Below are 18,631 nucleotides of genomic sequence, written 5' to 3'. Positions count from 1 at the left end.
TACATGTGAATACATGCGCGTACAGTTGGACCGCCCTGATTTTAGGCGTTTTTTGCTGCTGTATTCATGAATACATTAGCGTGAATACATGTGAATACACAACCGTAACAACTGAATAGTAACTATAGGAAGTAATTATGTATATGGTAGCTATAGTGTAACGACCCGACTTGTCATTTTGAGAATCTACGTTCCGTTCAGTGACTTAAGATCCCGAGCAGTTTTGTAATGTGTATTATGACTTGCGTGTATGGTCGAGTTTGGTTTTCGGATGATACAGGATTAAATTGAAAGAACAATTCTTATTTTTGAAGCTTAAATGAAAAGAGTTGATCGGAGTTTGACTTTTGAGTAAACGACCCAGGAATAGAATTTTGATAATTCCAACAGCTCCGTATGGTGATTTTGGACTTAGGAGCATTTTCGAAATTTTATTTGGAAGTCTGTAGTTAAATTAGGCTTGAAATGACTAAAATAGGAATTTAAACTTGAAAGTTTGACCGGGGAGTTGGCTTTTTGATATCGGAGTCAAAATTCAACTCTGAAAATTTTTATAGCTCCGTTATGTCATTTATGACTTGTGTGCAAAATTTGAGGTCAATCGAAATTGATTTGATAGGCTTCGGCATCGAATGTAGAAGTGAGAAATTCTTAAATTCCTTAAGCTTGAATTGGGGTATGATTCGTGGTTTTAGCGTTGTTTTATGTGATTTGAGATTTCAACTAAGTTCATGTGATATTTTAGGACTTGTTGGTGTATTTGGTTGAGGTCCCGAGGGTCTCGGGTGAGTTTCAGATGGTTAACGGATCAAAATTTGGACTTAAACAGCTGCTGGAATTTTTCTGCTGGAAATCGAGGCTGAAAAAAAATCGAGATTGGAAAATCGAGGTCAGGAAAATCGAGGCTGGAAATCGAGGGCAGCACCTGGAAAGAAACTTTAAGTTATAAAACGGGGGTTTCGCCCCATTTTCCATTTTTGACAAATTGGAGCTTGGGGAGAGGCGACTTTTGAGAGATTTTCAAGGAAAACATCGGGATTCGGGACGTTTGGAGACCAATTCACGAGGTAAGGGCATAGTAGAGTAAGAAATTACGCGGTTTTGAGGTAAGTATCTTGCTTAACCTTGATTGAGGGAATTACCCCTTAGGCATTGAGTCTTATGTGAAAATTGTGTAATTGAAAACCATATACGCGAGGTGGCGAGTACGTACTTGGTTTATATGTGCAAATTATATCGGTCAAAATTCATAGACGCCCTTATGTATTAAATTGAAAAATTGTGAAAACTTAGTAAATCCGTGATTTGTCATACCTCAATCTTTGTTTGTTGAGTTTGTATTTATATGATAAATTGGTGTGATTGCGACTTGAAATTTTATGTGAATTTCGTGTGTTTGTGGATTTGATAATTCCTGGAAATAATTATATTATGAATTTTTTCATATGCAAATAATTAATTAAATAAGTTTAAATTGAGGTATTAATATATTTATCAAGAAATTAGATTAATGAAGGCGTTGCCCTATACTGAGTATTTTCCATCTATGTTGATTGTTTTGACGTTTTATATACGTTGCGTGGAGCCTTAGGCTATTTTTGAGAAATTTATTGATTTTACTATATCATTAGAACTGGTTGTGATCATTTGGCAAATTGTGATAGGAATTGATTGTGTTTTGTTATCGTGATAATATTCCGTGTAAATTGTTGTGTGATTTGAATTATTATTATGAGGATACAAGGGTGGCATTTCACTATTGATATTATGTGGGTACAAGGGTGGCTATTATACGGAGCGATAAGGGTGGCTAGAATAGCGATAAGGGTGGCTATTGACATTGTAAGGGTGGGGGATAAGGGAGGCTATTATAGGAGTGATAAGGGTGGCTATATGAGAGATAAAAGTGACTATTGTCAGGGATGATACGTGATGATGTGGAGTTATTGTGTTGATAATTTTTATGTGATGATGTGGGGTATTGCGTTGGTAATTTTCATGTGATGTTGTGATTTTCCTTATGTTTATTTTTATATCTTGCGTAATTTGTCTTGTTGTTGGTAAATTGATAATAGTCTGATCTATGCTGAAATTGGGAGCCTGTGGCTATTGTCAGGCGGATTATGAAATAAAATGTGGGCACGAGATGCCGTGAGTGAACAAAATGATGATATTGACACGTGAATTATCCGTGCAGTTGTGATATGAAATGTGGGCACGAGTCGCCGTGAGTAAATGATGATGATATTGGCAAGTGAGTTGTCCATGAGGTTGTGATAAGGAAATTGGCACGAGATACAATAGAAATATGAAAGTGGGTTGAGACTCGTATTTTATGATTTTGAAATGAGGTGTCAGAAGATGACTTTTATTCGAAAGATATTTATTTGAAAGAATTATATTTGAAAGATATTTATTTGAAGGAATTATATTTGAAAGAATTATATTTGAAAGATATTTATTTGAAGGGAGTATATTCGAAATATATTTATTGGAAAGTATTATATCCTGAAGATTATTATTTGAAAAACATATAGGCGAAAGATGTGTATTTGAAGGGCTTGATTAATTGGTTGTACTTGTATTCATCATTTGTTGAGCAATGTAAATGCTGTTCTTGTTGCCCTGTTGTGTATATCACTAGTTGATTATTGTTGCCATTATTGTTATTTGTTTCCTATTATTTTTGTATACTATATTGCACATGTTATAAGACTAGTGAGTGTCTTGACTGTACCTCGTCACTACTCCACTGAGGTTAGTCTTGATACTTACTGGGTATCGATTGTGGTGTACTCATACTAAACTTCTTCACATTTTTGTGCAGAGTCAGGTATTGAAGATATCAGGCTCAGACAAAATTAATATGTGATCGCAATGATTCAAGGTAGAGCTGCTTGGTCGTCGCAGTCCCTTGGAGTCTTTCCATTTTATTGTACTGTTAATTATTAATCAAACAGTATTGAGTATTTGATCCTTGAGATCATTTCATGTATTCAGTTAGAGTTCGTGATTCAGTATTACCAGTCTTGGGAGGTAAATTTTTTTTAGCTTGAATTGTAATTTTAATCGGCTTACTTAGTTTTAGATACTAAGTGCTATTACGGTACTTGTGGTGAGATTTTGGGTCGTGACATATAGAAAGTTAATAGCCACCAAACAATAATGGTTTCATTCCTTTTATGCATATGGAATACATTATCTTTACCATTTTCTATACAGTGTTGTTTGTGGATTTATAAACGTTTCAATTATAGTAGTGTTGACGAATAAAAAAGGATACCTTTTATACCATTGTTATGCACCTTCTTACAACATTTAATTCTTGAAATATAAAAGTCCTAAATTATAATTTTATGATACATAATTACCGATTAAAAAGAATTAAATAGTCAGAAAATTGATATTGTCTAACTATAAAAGATTTCCAAATTACGATTGTTTGGAAATAACTCCACCTATATATGCTTCTCGAAAGTGAACCTAAGAGTAGTTTAATTAGAAATCTTTTAAGTATTATGTTAAGGAATTTTGTTTGATTGTGATATTAGCTCAATGTTATTTTTCCCCAGTTTTTAATCATCTAGAGCACATTAAACATATCATTTGAACACGAAATCACAATTCTGTGGGACATAAGACAGATGGGAGAATTGTAGGCCAAGGACCATATTCTTCTTGTATTTATGAAATGAAAGTTAGAAGGTGCGAGGAACGACGTCGTCAGTATCTCCCCCTTTTTTGGTTTCTGAACAGCTGTGCAACAAAGGAAGAAAACAAAAAGGCAAAGCACGGGAAGCAAGATACTTGTAATTTGGTTGTGAAAAAAGAAAGAAGGAAAGAGCAATTGGTGTCGTCTCTCCCTTCAACCGCCACCTCTTCAATGTACAGTTGTACACGCACATAAATATACGTATTTATACACACACAGCTAGAGAAAGTGCGATTCTGATGCAAATTTGAATTGTTTCAATTTCAGGAGGAGAAGGAAGAAGAGGAGGAAAGAGTATTCAAACCTATGAAGAAGAATTCGCCGGCGGCGACCGCCGGAATATCAGTGCGAAACGTGTTGTGGTTGTGGTGGAAACTTGTGGTTATAGTTTCTCTTACTCTTTGCGTGCTAGCTTTTTTGAAGCTCCAAAGCTACTCTCTTTCCGATTCGGAACTTTCTTCTTCTATTTCTACTTCTTCAATTTCTCGTAGATCTCGAGTTGTTGATTATAGCGGCAATCCTAAAGTTGCTTTCCTCTTTCTAGTCCGTCGCAATTTGCCTCTCGATTTCCTTTGGGGAAGTTTCTTCGAGGTCAGATGATTTTTCAAGTTATTTTTTAATTTACTAGTGCGTAATGGCTGTTTCAGAATCTGAATCAAGTTTTTTTCAATTTTTCCATAATCTCTTTGGTGTATGCAGAATGCAGAGACTGGTAATTTCTCGATATATATACATTCGGAGCCAGGTTTTGTGTTTGATGAGTCTACTACAAGATCGCCTTTCTTCTATAACCGCCAATTGACTAATAGCACCAAGGTACGCGGTGTTACTTGCTAACTCTGTTGCTACGTTTGTAATAGAAAAAGAAATTTATATCTTCATTGTGTTCTTTTTTAGTATTTTCTTGTAATTGAAGTGATTTCATTTCTTAGTGACATGAGCTTTTTCATGCAGGTTCACTAATTCTTCTAATATGTTGGTTTTTTAGATTTAAAACCTTAAGTTCTTTTAGATTATTCTTGCACCAACCTAGAAACTATTTTTGGTTTCTGGTTATCCGTCCACCCCTATTTTTATGACACTTTTTCTCTTTTTCGACGTACCAAATTGTTTGACATTATTCCCATATTCTGTTTGTATTTTGTACAACTTTCTTGACTCTTAAAAATTCAATATCATTTGCCTTTTAAAATTTTAAACTTTGATGTGATGTTTCCTGTATCAGATAATTTCTCATCTAACAGTGTAGTATTATTAATTCACTCCCCTTTGCTCTTTCTATCACTTTCATATCTTTACCAGATTGATATTAAGATTGACCTGCAGGTAGCCTGGGGAGAATCAAGTATGATCCAAGCCGAGAAATTATTACTTGGGGCAGCGCTTGATGATCCAGCTAATCAAAGATTCGTTCTCCTGTCGGACAGGTACTTTTTTTTACTTAACAAACACTGGATGTATGACATCTCTCAGATAAGTCTGTGTAGGTGGCTTCTTAGTGTGCATGCATGTGCGGCTATTGATGCATGACATGATCAGCAATTGCTTCAGTTATTGTTACCATCTGCACTCCAACTGGTTTTTTATACTTCCCTTTTCTCGTGCACCCCAATTTACTTGATTCTTTCCCTGAAATGGAAAAGTCTACTATCTTTCTAAACATCCTTCATATTATTTTGAAGTTTCTTTTGACGATCAATCTCTATACATGCATTCCTTTTGAGTATATATCTAACTAAGAGGAATTCTTTTATTGGTCATCTCAAACTCATTTACCTATTCATACTTCTGTTTTGTTAACTCACTACTCTAAACCGGGTCATCTGAATTGCATTGGAGGCAATATTAATACTTGTGTTAGATATCAAGACTCCAGTAGAGCTATACGAATTTGGGTTCCTATTGAATAAGAAACAGTTATACAACTTATCTAGACATGCGTAGCACAGATGCTTATCCATTAGCATGTTGATTAGACATGGATATGGTTGGATAAGAACAAGACACGTAGGGCAAATCGTCCAGCATGCAATTGCACTTGAGACTAGTGTCTATGCAACCTATCTTCTCGGCTTCTCCTTAATGAATCACGAGAGAGCATATGTCAAGATGTAGTGTCTTTCAGTTTTTTATCCATGCATTTTCCTTCTGTTTGTTTCACCCAATTATTGAGTTATGGTTGTGCCCTGTTGTTAAGATTCCTTTCTAATTGTGTAATGGTTGATATTGCAGCTGTGTTCCACTGTACAACTTTAGCTACATATACAACTACTTGATGGCTTCTCCAAGGAGCTTTGTTGACAGGTAGATTGGATATAGCTTTTTCTTTTTCTTTTCTTTCCTTCTGCAGTGAATCACCCCCTTAATTGCGTTCAGGATTTGAGGATCTGGTTGGATTACCGATGAATCATTTCACATTCTCATATTATTAGCGTTAACTGTGAATGAATGAGGTTCTACTTGTCTTCCAGTTTTCTTGATAAAAAGGAAGCCCGCTACAACCCAAAGATGTCACCCTATATACCAATGAGCAAATGGCGGAAAGGGTCACAGGTAATTGCCCTTCCATCTTAGTTAAATGGGGATTTACATATACTGATAGGACCACCTCAAATTGTTGTATAAGAACATCATTATTGCGCCAACCTTAACTGTGAAATTCATTAACCTATTTAGGTGCGCTCGTGGAGTAAACTTGTCCATTTATTTCCCGAAAAACAAAATTCTAGGCATATAATAGAGTGTAGGCGTTAGAAACTGTAATGTGGGCAATTACTGTTGCTGACATAAGAATTCACATCCACAACATCAAGAGCGGGCTTTATGTTCCTGTTTCAAACTGAAACTTAAACCTTTAGATTTACCTTATGGCAGTGTTGCCGAGGACAAGGTCATATATCCTGCTGTAGATGGAGGACTCTCCTTTTTCCAAGAGCATGCTGAAGAAGAAAGTCAATTTAATGAGCTTCGTTGTCTGATTGAGAGCATTCAAAGCACAGAAATCAGTTCCACTTCAGCTGCTGAGTTTTTCTCCAAATTATGTTCGCAAGCCGACTTAATCAGTTCCACTTCAGCTGCATAGCATCCAATAAAGTTATATTTTCCATCAGGAGAAATTTTGAAAATGCTCCCAGGCACCTTTACCGAGACACTTCTCTTTCCTACTTTCTAGGACTGAAGAATAACCTTTTCTGGTGTGATTCTCCACCGGAATTCACCCCCTCACCTACTGTGATTATTGTTTAAACCCCAATCGTGTTATTCTATTAATATGGATAGTGACAGGATTTATTATCATGCTGGTTTTAAATCCTTTGACATTACCAAAAATTGTTCTAGGTCTGAAGTTTGGTTCGACTGGGTTGAACGTGAACCTGATGAGGAAAGCAACTGTAAGCCTCAAGCCTCAAAGTCATGAAGTGGGTCGTAGAGGTATTTAATGTGGCCTCAAAGGAGCATGGCAGGGCAACAAGGAGGTGGAATATGAAAGATCACTATGTAGAATTTTATTGCACTCTTAAATACAATGAACATGGAAGGTACATCAGTTTCATTGCTGTACAGGGGCAGAGCAGGTCTGTAATTATTACACCAGAAGTTACATTAAAGGCAGGGTGGGGAATAATAGCTCAAAAGATACAAAGGTTCATAAATGTCCCAGAAGAAGAGAAGAATGTCCCTATTGTCAGAAATCCACAGTGGGAGTCGTCCTACAACGAAGTAATCAGAACCAGTAGATGGCCATCAGAAGGGACGAAATCTTCTCCGATCAAATCCAACAATTCCAAAGTCACCATCCCTGGGGGTTTAGAATTATCGGATAAAGATGTGCTGAGAAGGTGCATAGTTGGAAAAGTTATGACTCCTGCGAAGGAGACTCCAACGCTAAATGATATCAGGAGATGGGCCTGTAACACATGGAAATCTACCTTTGGTGTGAATGTGTACGAGATGAACGATTCTCAGTTCTTGTTTGAACTACCTTCAACGAAGGATGCCGAAAATGTTCTTAAAGGTGAATGACATTGGAAGAAGACCAAAGTGATCCTTGAATGGTGGAAACCTACTACTGGTTGTTGGCCTGAAGAAGTGGAGCGTAATTGGGTTTGAATTAGGCTCCTGGGTCTTCCCATTAACCTCTGGTCACAGAAAGTTTTCAAAGCAATAGGTGATCAATGTGGCGGTTGGATTGAAACGGAGGAGGAGACAACATTAAAAAACCATTTACACTGGGCTAGAATCAAAGTGAAGGGAGATGGAAGTAAGGTTCCGAGATATATACAGGTAGACAACGATGGGTATTTATACAAAATTCCTGTATGGTGTGAAGTTCCGGCGACGGTGATGGCTGCTCCGATTGCCAGTGTAGATGGGAGGAGAGAAGATCTATTGGTTAATAAGGGTAGCCTTGAAGATGGGACTTATTCGGCGCAGCAGTACCTAGGTCACGTGGGCACATCGAATGAAGGGGAGATTTTTAAAAAACTTACACATGTGCCTGAGTCACGTGAGGTGGATGCTGAATTCTTTAAACAAAAAGAAGTTCCGGACCACAAACAATTAATTCATGTGGGCCCAATTTTGACAGATCCATCATCTGATTGTAGGTGCAAAGACCCAACCCTAACAACCCAAGTTGAGGAATTAATTAGTGTGGGTCCCAATTCTTTTGACCCTTTATTTCAGATGCAGATCCAAGAATTTGAGGGACCACATGTGGCTATCTCTAAAGGCCCAGCTGATGAGGATTCTAATGGCCCAACTTCTAAAGACTCTAATGGGCCTATTATTAATTTAGACATTAGGCAAATTTCTGAATCTCAATTGCCATCTTTGGAAGCAGCGATGTTTCTGTCTTCGAATGAGCAGACGAAAGAGATGAAGGAAGACTATTATGATCCTATGCTTTTGGAACTCAATTCTTCTTCTCCTTCTAACGTCTCTACTCTGGGCATCGAAGAGGACTTGGCTCAGGTTCCTCTAATCTTGCACTCAGTCCAGGGAGGTCAACGCATCAAAGAATGGGATTCATTGCATGCAGATGATGGTAGCAAACAATTGGTTATTTTTGGGGATCCATCTGCATGTATTGATGAAGAAGCTATTCCAATTGACATGCAAATTCAAAGGGCGGAAGAAGAAGCTTCACTGTGGGTGCATATGAGTGTTCTCAAACTAAGTAAGCAATTTGGGGTTGATTTTGAAGGGTGTGAAGGGGATGCCATGTCTTTATTCATGAAGATTGACAGTAGAAGGCATAAGAAGATGGAAGATATCACTACCCAAAGCAACACTGCAATAAAACCAAAAGGTCAGAAGCAATTAGAGAGGTTAAAATCAGGCATTAAATATAAAGATGGACAATCTAGGGTCAGGGGGAGAGGCACCCTCAAAGTTGATTAATGAAGATCGACATACTATCATGGAACGTGTGGGGATTGAATGATGGGGAGACACAGGGACTTATTAAAACTGCTCTTAATGAATGGAGATGTGATGTAGTAGTTCTTCAAGAAACAAAGATACAAGGTGATATATCTCGTGTAGACATTTATGGGGGAGTAGATGGGTGGATTTTGTAAATCTTGAAGCCATTGGTACCAGTGGGGGAATTCTTATCATGTGGGATAAAAGGATATTAGAAGGGCAGTTGATTATTTCTGGAAGTCAGAGTATCTCTTGTAGATTGACTGCAATAGGCCAAGATTTCTCATGGTTCATCGCAGGGGTATATGCCTCAAATTCCAGAATTGAGAGGCAAGACTTATGGTGGGAGTTGGCAGCCTCAAGAGGACTTTGTAATGGGCCATGGGTGGTCTGTGGGGATTTCAACACAACCCGACACTCAAATGAAAGAAGCAACGATCATCGTCTCACCAGAGCTATGAGAGATTTCTCTGACGCAATCAATGATCTACAGTTAGTAGATCCACCACTTTTTGGGGGTTCTTTCACTTTGAACAAAGGGAACAATCAGGGAATTGCTTCGAGAATTGATAGATTTCTTTTTTCCATTGAATGGGATGAACACTTTAGAAATATTAGACAGTCTACTTTGCCAAGAATCACTTCTGATCATTGTCCTATTAAGCTAACTTGTGGTGATTGGGAACAAAGGAAACCATCATACTTTAAATTTGCAAATTGGTGGTTGGAGGTTGGCTTCAAAGATCTGGTTAAAGCTTGGTGGCTATCTTTTGCAGTACAAGGACACCCAGACTTTATTTTAGCAACAAAGCTAAAACTCCTGAAAGCTAAACTAAAGGAGTGGAATACTACTAACTTTGGGGATCTAGCAAAGAGGAAGACAGAGCTTTTGAACCAACTAACCATTCTTGATGTTTTGCAGGAACAAAGAAATCTCACTGATGATGAATTGATACAAAAAGCCAATATTACTTTGGATTTTGAGGAAATATCCAAATATGAAGAATCCTCCTGGAGGCAAAAATCTAGAATTCTATGGTTAAAGCAGGGGGATAAGAACACCAAATTCTTTCACAAGATGGCTAATGCACATAGGAGATTCAACACCATAGACAAGTTGGAGATTAATGTGATTGAAATCACTGAACCAGTAGAAATTAAAGGAGAAATCATCTCATTTTGTAAACAACTATACTCTGAGACAGAAGCATGGATGCCTAACTTTACTCCTCAGAACTTTGCTTCAATTACAGATGAGGAGCAAAGTTGGCTGGAGAGACCTTTTGAGGAACAAGAAGTTCTCCATAGTTTAAAGCTATGTGCTATAGAAAAGCGCCAGGTCCTGATGGTTTTTCGATGAGGTTTTTCATTGCATGCTGGGATTTTCTGAAGGTTGACATCCTACAAACTATGGCCAATTTTCACACTCTGGGAATTTTTGAGAAGAGTTTAAATGCCACCTACGTGGCGCTTATACCCAAGAAGAGTGGAGCTAAGGAATTAAGAGACTTCAGACCAGTCTGATTGGGGGCATCTACAAGATTATTTCCAAGACTCTAGCAGAAAGACTTAAGAATGTGATAGATAAAATTGTGAACAAGCATCAGGTGGCTTTTATCAAGGGAAGACAGATTATGGATGCTGCTCTCATAGCTAATGAATGTGTCGATAGTATACAGAAGGAGAAGAAACCAGTGATTATTTGCAAACTAGATATCGAAAAGGCATTTGATCATGTTAATTGGAGGTACCTGATCAATATTTTGAAAGTTATGGGTTTTGGGAATAAATGGCTTAAATGGATCTTCTTTTGTATCAGTACAGTGAAGTATTCTGTCTTGATTAATGGATTTCCTGAAAGCTTCTTCTCTTCAATGAGGGGTTTAAGGCAAGGAGACCCTCTATCTCCTTTCCTCTTTATTTTAGCCATGGAAGGGCTGAGTAGCATGATGAGAGCCTCTACTATCAGTGGTTGCTTGAAGGGATTTGAAGTACAGAACATAATTAATAGCATGAAGATTTCGCATCTTTTGTATGCAGATGATGCTCTGGTTCTTTGTGATGCTGAACCTGCCCAGCTAATGCATTTGAGGCTGCTTCTCACAGTCTTTGAAGGTATCTCAGGTCTTCATGTTAACTGGAGTAAGAGCATGTTGGTGCCTATTAATGTAGTTCCAAACAGTCCAATTCTAGCTGGCATTTTGGGTTGTGAAGTAGGAAATTTACCAACTAAGTATTTGGGATTATCTTTGGGTTCCAAGAACAAAGCTGCAGATATATGGGAAGGGGTACTTGATTAATGTGAAAAGAGACTTACAAGGTGGAAAGCACAATACTTATCCCTAGGGGGAAGGATCATTTTAGTGAGCTCTGTCCTGGACTCCCTACCCACCTACATCATGTCCTTATTTTCTATCCCAGCCAAAGTAAGGAGAAGAATTGACCAACTGAGAAGGAACTTTATTTGGGAAGGCAACAGGGAGTCCAAAGGCTCCCATCTTGTTAACCGGAACACTCTCATCTCCAGCAAGAGAGTTGGCGGTCTAGGCATTAGAAACTTAAGTTTGCATAACAAGAGTCTCTTAATGAAATAGTTATGGAGATTCAACACTGAGAAGCAAGCCTTATAGAGACAAGTTGCCAACTGCAGGTATGAGCAATCAGGACACTGGAGCACCAAACCAGTGAGAACTCCTTATGGAGTTGGCAATTGGAAAGCCATCAGGAATCTATGGGAGGAGCTTACAACAAACACAGGTTTTAGGATAGGAAATGGGAGGATGGTATCATTTTGGCATGATGATTGGATTGATGGAGCATTGAAAGATCTTTTTCCTGATCTGTTCAATCTCACCACTTCACCTAATGCCACAGTAGAAGAAACTTGGAGCTCCCAGGGCTGGAACCTAATTTTCAGAAGGCTTCTCAATGACTGGGAAGTCACTAGAGCTACTGAGATTCTCAAAATGCTAGAAGGTTTTGCAGGATTAAGTGAGGCGGAGGATTCTCTTACATGGAAAGGAGGCAAGGGCTCTAAATTTACAGTCAAGGCAGCATACAACTATCTATCATCCAGAGGACACCACAACTATCCTTGGCCTTGGAAAAAGATTTGGAAGATCAAAGCACCATTCAAAGTTATTTGCTTTTCATGGTTAGTGGTAAGAAAAGCCTGCCTCACTCTAGAAATTCTTCAAAGAAGAGGTATTCAGACCAGCTCTACATGCTTTCTATGTCAACAGGAAGAAGAAACCAATGAGCATCTTTTCTTATATTGTGTTATTACTAGACAACTTTGGCAGCTCTTTATAGCACTAGCTGGTATTGTTTGGGTAATGCCCAAAGACACCATTGGCCTGATATGCAGCTGGAACAGTATTAGGGGAAGAACCTGTCACAAGGAATGGTGGAAGATTGTTCCAGCTTGCATATGGTGGACAGTTTGGAAGGAGAGGAATGCAAGATGTTTTGAAGGCAAGAGCAGTTCAACACAGAAAATCAAGAGTTCTTGTATTTCTCTTTTTCACTTTTGGTGTAAAGAACAATTGATAGGTGATGTAGAATCACTACTAGACCTTTTTGATTCTCTGTAAGATTTTCAGGGGCTGTACTTGTAAATTAGATACCAGCCCCGTTTTATGGGTGCTGAAGAATATAATTGTTACCTTTTTCAAAAAAAAATAGAGTATAGGCGTGTAGACAAGCTGGGTATGGCAACTTGGTTCTCCTCTTGAAGGCAACAAGAGAAACATTCTTAGCCTAAAGCTTAGAGCGTTTTCTTTATTAGCTTTTTGGTGCAACTTGGCCTTTGTACAGGACATAGATGCCTTGTTAGATATGATTACGGAATTGCACAACTTGTAACTTTGTTTTGTTGCACTAGCTTAGTCCTGATCCTTTTCTAATAAAATTCCTTAATACTTATTAAAAAAAAGAAGAAGCAAAGACGAGAAGCACTTACCGACTCCTACAAAATGGAAAAGGATGTGCAGAAGTGAAAAGAATCAGGAATCAAAGAGGTCTGCAAAAAACTTATGCAGATACAAACGACAACAACAATTATGCTTTCGTCCCAAACAAGTGGGATTAGCTATTTGAATCCTGACTTCTCCATTTAAGCTCAACTAAAAGCACCTATAAATTTGAAATATGTCAACCTATATACTTAACTATTAAAAGTTTAAAGATTTTTCTCAGAAGGGAATACCCGCCAGCTTGATGGTCATTGTTGAACTTACATCTGTGGATAAAAGAATTAGTTAGCCTCTGCATGAACATACACCCCATAAAATTTCTTCTTGTTAGATCAAGGCTTGAATTCCTTAACTTATTGCATGACTGTCTATCAATGTGAGGGGGATTGATTACCTTATCCAAAAAAAAAAGGTGAGAGGCATTGATTGGTTTTTGCCTGATAAAATGTTTTAATCACCTATTAATTGTAAAGGTCGTTCTCAAATCTCAATGAGAAGAAATATTCTTTTGCTGATATTTATGGCGCCCAAGTTATTGTTACTCTTTAAAAGTCATCTTTAGATTCTGATAAATAAAAAAAAGCATCTTTAGTTTCATCCAGCAGTTCTTTCTCCTTTTAAAGTTAAAGTTGTTCTTGTACCTATAACCAATCTAGTCTTAAATTTTCGAAGCTCGGGTGTTTTCATAAAATTATATTATCTCAAATCAATACAATCTGCTGTCTGCTTTGTGGTGACATGATAGTATGATTCATTACTATATGCTTTTATGAGTTTTGACTTGACATTTTAGTCCAGTGGATCACTTTAATCAGGAAGCACGCGGAAGTGGTTGCAGATGATGATGCTGTCCTTCGAGTCTTCAAGATGTTCTGCAAGGTTCATATCGCATGCTCTTCCCTCTTTAATCTTCAAGTATATTTTAGTCAATAAATGCTGCAAAATTTGCAATCGTAGTGATTAGTGCTATAAGGTTTAAGGTATACATGCTTAATAAAGCATTGGTGCTTCAGGGTTATAAAAAGCACTAGTAAATTAGCTCGCGCTTTGCGCGATCTTAAAGGAATTTAAAATAAGATTAAATAATAGTATCATATAAAAGAAAGTCAATCTTTACTAACCAATTATTTATTCATAATCTTACCATGAACTATGATAATGGATAAACAACCTACTACAACTGGTAAAACTGCATTAACAGTTCAATCGATATCAAGGCAATAGCATTCTTTATCAACTCATGATTCATTGCTCCAATGTCTCCTTTTTTCTATAAAGAAACATGAAGAAGGGTGACGATGGATCAGGATGGTAGTAAGGTAGTCATAGTTAGCAAAAAATAGATATGAAGTGCTAGCTGGTTTTTCTTTTATTGATAACAATAGCTAATAGCAATCAAAACTTGCTGAAATATTGGCAGATGCATGAATATTATATTTTCACGTAATAAATTATAGACCTTTTGAAGGTAACGGAAATTCCTAACGTCCAAACTGAGCTGAAGTCTTGAAGGCAAAAAAGAAATCCTTTACATTTAAACTGAACATGAGTTAAGTTCTTACCACTTCTTCACCTATACTCACTCACAGCCTTTCCGAAGAACATTAAAATATACATGAGTATGTGTATTCTCATCCCACTTATAGGATTATTTTGAGTGTTAGAGGTCTAGCTCTTCAACAAAAATATGTCATGTTTTATTGCTCCAGGCCTCCCACTAACATGAAAGGAAAAATGTGGAAAAAAAGAGAGCTAATTCTTAACACATTCAACAACAACAAAAAAAAAACAAAAAAAATAGAGGATCAAACCAGCGGTAGATTGCTTGGGCTTTTGAGATTTTATGTGACGGTGGGACATTATGTTCCTTTGTCTCCCTTTAGCACGATTATCTATAAAAAGTGAAGCATTAAAGAGATATATAGTAAAAGAATTTATGTGAAATGTGATATGCTTTAGCATTATACAAGTGTTCTCTAGCTTGCAATTCTAGCTAATGGAGCTAGAATGTGAATTGAAACAAAGCGACGAAAATACAACACAAATATTGTACAGAGGAAAAAAAAACAAAAGAGAGAATAGGTTGGTTATTGGAAGATTTATATCAAGCAACAATACTTCTACTGAGGACCAGAATATATAAAACATATGTGTTTTCCTACTTTATTTATATGGTTTGTTGTCTATAAAGCCTCTTTGGATCCTATTCCACCCACCCCTTTCCATTCTTCCAACATCTCTATAATTAGTCACTCTTTGGATTTTTTGTCTCAGAAAAGGATCAGGGAAAAATGGTGATAGTTTTTGATTGCTAGTTTAAAACAACTATCTTTCTTTCTTTTCAACTACTCTGCTTATTCCTTTGTGCAGCGATGATACAAAATAAAGTTTCTATATAAAGGTTGAGCAAGCATCTCTGCTTGGTTTTTGCTTTTCTTGACTAATGTGATTTTCACAATTTTTCTTTTTTCACTATTCTATTTTTGCTAAAAAACGCACTCAGGACAAACACTACGTATAAGCCAAATAGAAAGCAAGAATAGAAGAGGAGGAAAATGTTTCCCCGAAATCTCCATACTCGGGCTCATTGTTCATTACTTTGGCAAAACATAATGATGCTACCGATCTCCAAGTATGGTGACGCAAAGACGTAAAAACTAATATAGGTCACTGGATGAAAAAAAGGAATTTAATAAAGTCAAACATCAACCAAAGTTGAACCGACGATTGTGACACCAAGATGGAAAAACGAATACAAGCCCGGGATGAGTAAGAGAAATTTAATTTAGACATACATGAAAACAATCACTAACCAAAGATGAAGTTTCCTACCTTCTATGTTGGTTTGCTTTGGTGCCTTTGAAATTGAAAACATGAAGATTTTAAACGACTGTTTCTAATCTTCACTGGCCTGCTTGTCGTCATTGAAATTGAGAACTTGTAAATTTTTGTTTGAGTTGTTTCTGGAGGATTCTAAAACACTGATATATCCCTCTTTATTTGGAGTATTAAAGAGGTGCAATTAAATTAAACCTTAATAGTTTGGATGAACTTAAACGTGAAAGTTTTGCTTTGTAACGGTTGGTTTGCCGAAAATTCTGAAACGGTGCTTTTCATTTGTAATAGCTTAACTGTTTAGATTTAATAATTGAGTATCCTATTAAAATGAGAGGAGAAAACTAAAAAAATGAGAAATTAGATAAATGTAATTCCTGGTCAATGAGGACTGCCACATCACCTGGCCAATGTCCCTCAATTATATATATATATATAGATTGCTTAGCCTCAACAGCCTAAAAGCCCATTTTTACTAAACCCATGATGATTCAACATGCTTTATGAATAATGCCTTCCTTAGTTTATAATTACTGCCAGTTACATTCTCTAAATGGAACTGTTAATGTGGATTTACGTTGATGCACCATATATCAATATCCAATATGCTTCATTTATCTGATAACTAATAGCTTCAGGATCTTAATCTTGCAGAGACGTCCATCGCTGGAAGCCAGTAAGGGGAAAAAGAATATGGTAAGTTAGTGTGCCTTCTGCAAAGTAGATGCATTTGGCTCTATTAATATGTGAGGAAAGGAGATCCACTGTACACATTTTTCGGGCTCTTTTGTCCACTTCCGTGGTTGCCTTGTCTTGCGCGTGCTCCTTTGCAGCACCATACTCTTATGCCAACACTACCACACGCCGGCATGGCTCCATGCCAATGATTTCTCGGTCGCCTCAGCTTAACGACATCCTTGACCACCTTGTGGCCCTCATGACGTGCAAAGTTGCGGACACCACCTTAGGCTATATATATATATATATATATATATATATATATATATATAACACACACACACACACACAACAACAACAACAACAACAACAACAACAACCCAGTAGAATCCCACTAGTTGGGTCTGGGGAGGGTAGAGTGTACGCAGACCTTACCCATATATATATATATATATATATATATATATATATATATATGGCAAATTAAAAAAAAAAAGGCCACACTGAAAACATCTTGTACGGACATACGGGATTATGACTTTGCCTCTATTCATTATATTTTTTAAATTCATGCTAGCTCACTCTTTTGTTTCCTCAAGCATTCATTTTTTAAGTTACATTTGTTTCTTCTAACCTTGCAATGAACCTTGCAGAAACTTCAAAAGCAGCACAACTGCATTCCAGATGAACACTATGTGCAGACATTATTGGCCGTAAGTAATAGACTTATCTATCTAGGCTACTTTCCATCTTTATTCTTCTTGTGTGTTCTCAGGATTCTGCGACACATCTTTTTTCCTGGAACTCCATTCTTGTAGATAACACACACAAAGTAGTCGTGTTCAATTTATATTCCAAGGAATTCTCTTCGTGGATTGCTTGTGAGACTAAAGGTTCTAGTTTTTAATTGTTTTACAGATGCATGGTTTTGAAGGAGAACTTGAACGTAGAACGATAACCTATACAGAGTGGAATGAATCTGTGACAAATATGGAGAAGAGGGGTTGGCATCCTATTACATTTAGCTATGCGGATGCTGGGCCTGTACAGATCAAGAGAATAAAGGTAGTATAGGATGTGTATAATATTCTGCTTTCTCTAGCTTAGGAATTTGGCTATGATCATCTCTGTTTAATTTTTCATCTTGGATTAGTTTCAACTTCTCTTTCTTCAACTTTCCTTTTTGGTTTTCCTTGTTGACTTTCACGTTGGTTTTCTTTTATCAGCTTTGCCTTTTGGTTCTTCTTTGACCTTCTCAGTTGGTTTTGTTGCTTCAACTTTGCTTTTCTTTTTTTCCCTTCTCTGACTTCCTTAGTTGTTTTCTTTCTTAATATTTTTTGTTAGTCATTTATTCAACTTCTCTAGTTGTTTTTGTTTCAACTCTAGTTATTATTGCATCAAGATATCTTGCCTACTGAACTGATTGCTTTGTACTTCTCCCTTCCAATTTTTACAGGATATCAACAATGTTTACTATGAAACTGAGTACAGAACAGAGTGGTGTCGGAATAATTCTACTCTGGTCCCCTGTTTTTTGTTTGCGAGGAAATTCTCACGAGGGGCTGCAATGCGCCTCTTGAGTGAAGGAGTAGTTTCTCAGTTCGATGCCTCCTCCATAATGAACTCAACACCGTGATTTCATGAGTCTCTTTTTAATAGTTTTGACCTTCACAGTATACTTCGATGAGGGGATTAGTTGCCCTTGATAGAATTACAACCTACGTGTGTTACAACACCTCTAGCTTACTGATATAGGAAATAGACAGGTGGAAGCTGATTGTAGTATGGTTCATGTAAGACTTAGTACTGTAGATAAAATCACATTACTTGGTATCTGCCTAATATGCTAGGAATTCTTTTCTTTCTTTATCATTCGGCACATAGTACATTATATTTCGAATGGGAAAAGCAAGGGTTGATTTTTGTATGATTGTCTCGAGACAGGAAATACCTCTGTTTCCAGTTTCTTCCCCAAAGATGCTTATAAAAGTTTGTCCATTCTTTG

The 18,631-nt window shown here is 37.1% G+C and overlaps 1 protein-coding gene across 2 annotated transcripts; it reads left to right on the top strand.

Annotated features, from left to right (window-relative positions):
- The first annotated feature begins 3,715 nt into the window (after positions 1-3,715).
- On the top strand, positions 3,716-18,553 carry LOC104107372 (glycosyltransferase BC10-like). 2 transcript variants are annotated; one of them, XM_009616156.4, is made up of 11 exons: positions 3,716-3,885; positions 3,980-4,303; positions 4,412-4,528; positions 5,027-5,139; positions 5,945-6,016; positions 6,184-6,265; positions 13,912-13,992; positions 16,603-16,644; positions 17,280-17,339; positions 17,545-17,691; positions 18,083-18,553. In XM_009616156.4, the coding sequence occupies exons 2-11, from the start codon at positions 4,019-4,021 to the stop codon at positions 18,260-18,262; spliced, it is 1,179 nt and encodes a 392-aa protein (XP_009614451.1). In that variant the 5' UTR covers positions 3,716-3,885; positions 3,980-4,018; the 3' UTR covers positions 18,263-18,553. The 2 variants fall into 2 exon arrangements, with proteins under 2 accessions (XP_009614451.1, XP_009614452.1); XM_009616157.4 differs by having other exon boundaries at positions 3,719-3,885; positions 5,039-5,139.
- The last annotated feature ends 78 nt before the right edge of the window (positions 18,554-18,631 follow it).

The sequence above is a fragment of the Nicotiana tomentosiformis genome, chromosome 2, assembly GCF_000390325.3.
Source record: "Nicotiana tomentosiformis chromosome 2, ASM39032v3, whole genome shotgun sequence".
Classification (NCBI taxonomy): Eukaryota; Viridiplantae; Streptophyta; class Magnoliopsida; order Solanales; family Solanaceae; genus Nicotiana; species Nicotiana tomentosiformis.
This window is presented reverse-complemented; position numbering and strand designations above follow the sequence as displayed.

Excerpts from the sequence above, each read along its gene's own strand:
- LOC104107372 (XM_009616156.4), top strand. The coding sequence starts at position 4,019 with ATGAAGAAGAATTCGCCGGCGGCGACCGCCGGAATATCAGTGCGAAAC. Across the intron at positions 5,140-5,944 it reads TTCGTTCTCCTGTCGGACAG|CTGTGTTCCACTGTACAACT; the intron begins GTACTTTTTTTT and ends TTGATATTGCAG. Across the intron at positions 17,692-18,082 it reads TACAGATCAAGAGAATAAAG|GATATCAACAATGTTTACTA; the intron begins GTAGTATAGGAT and ends CAATTTTTACAG.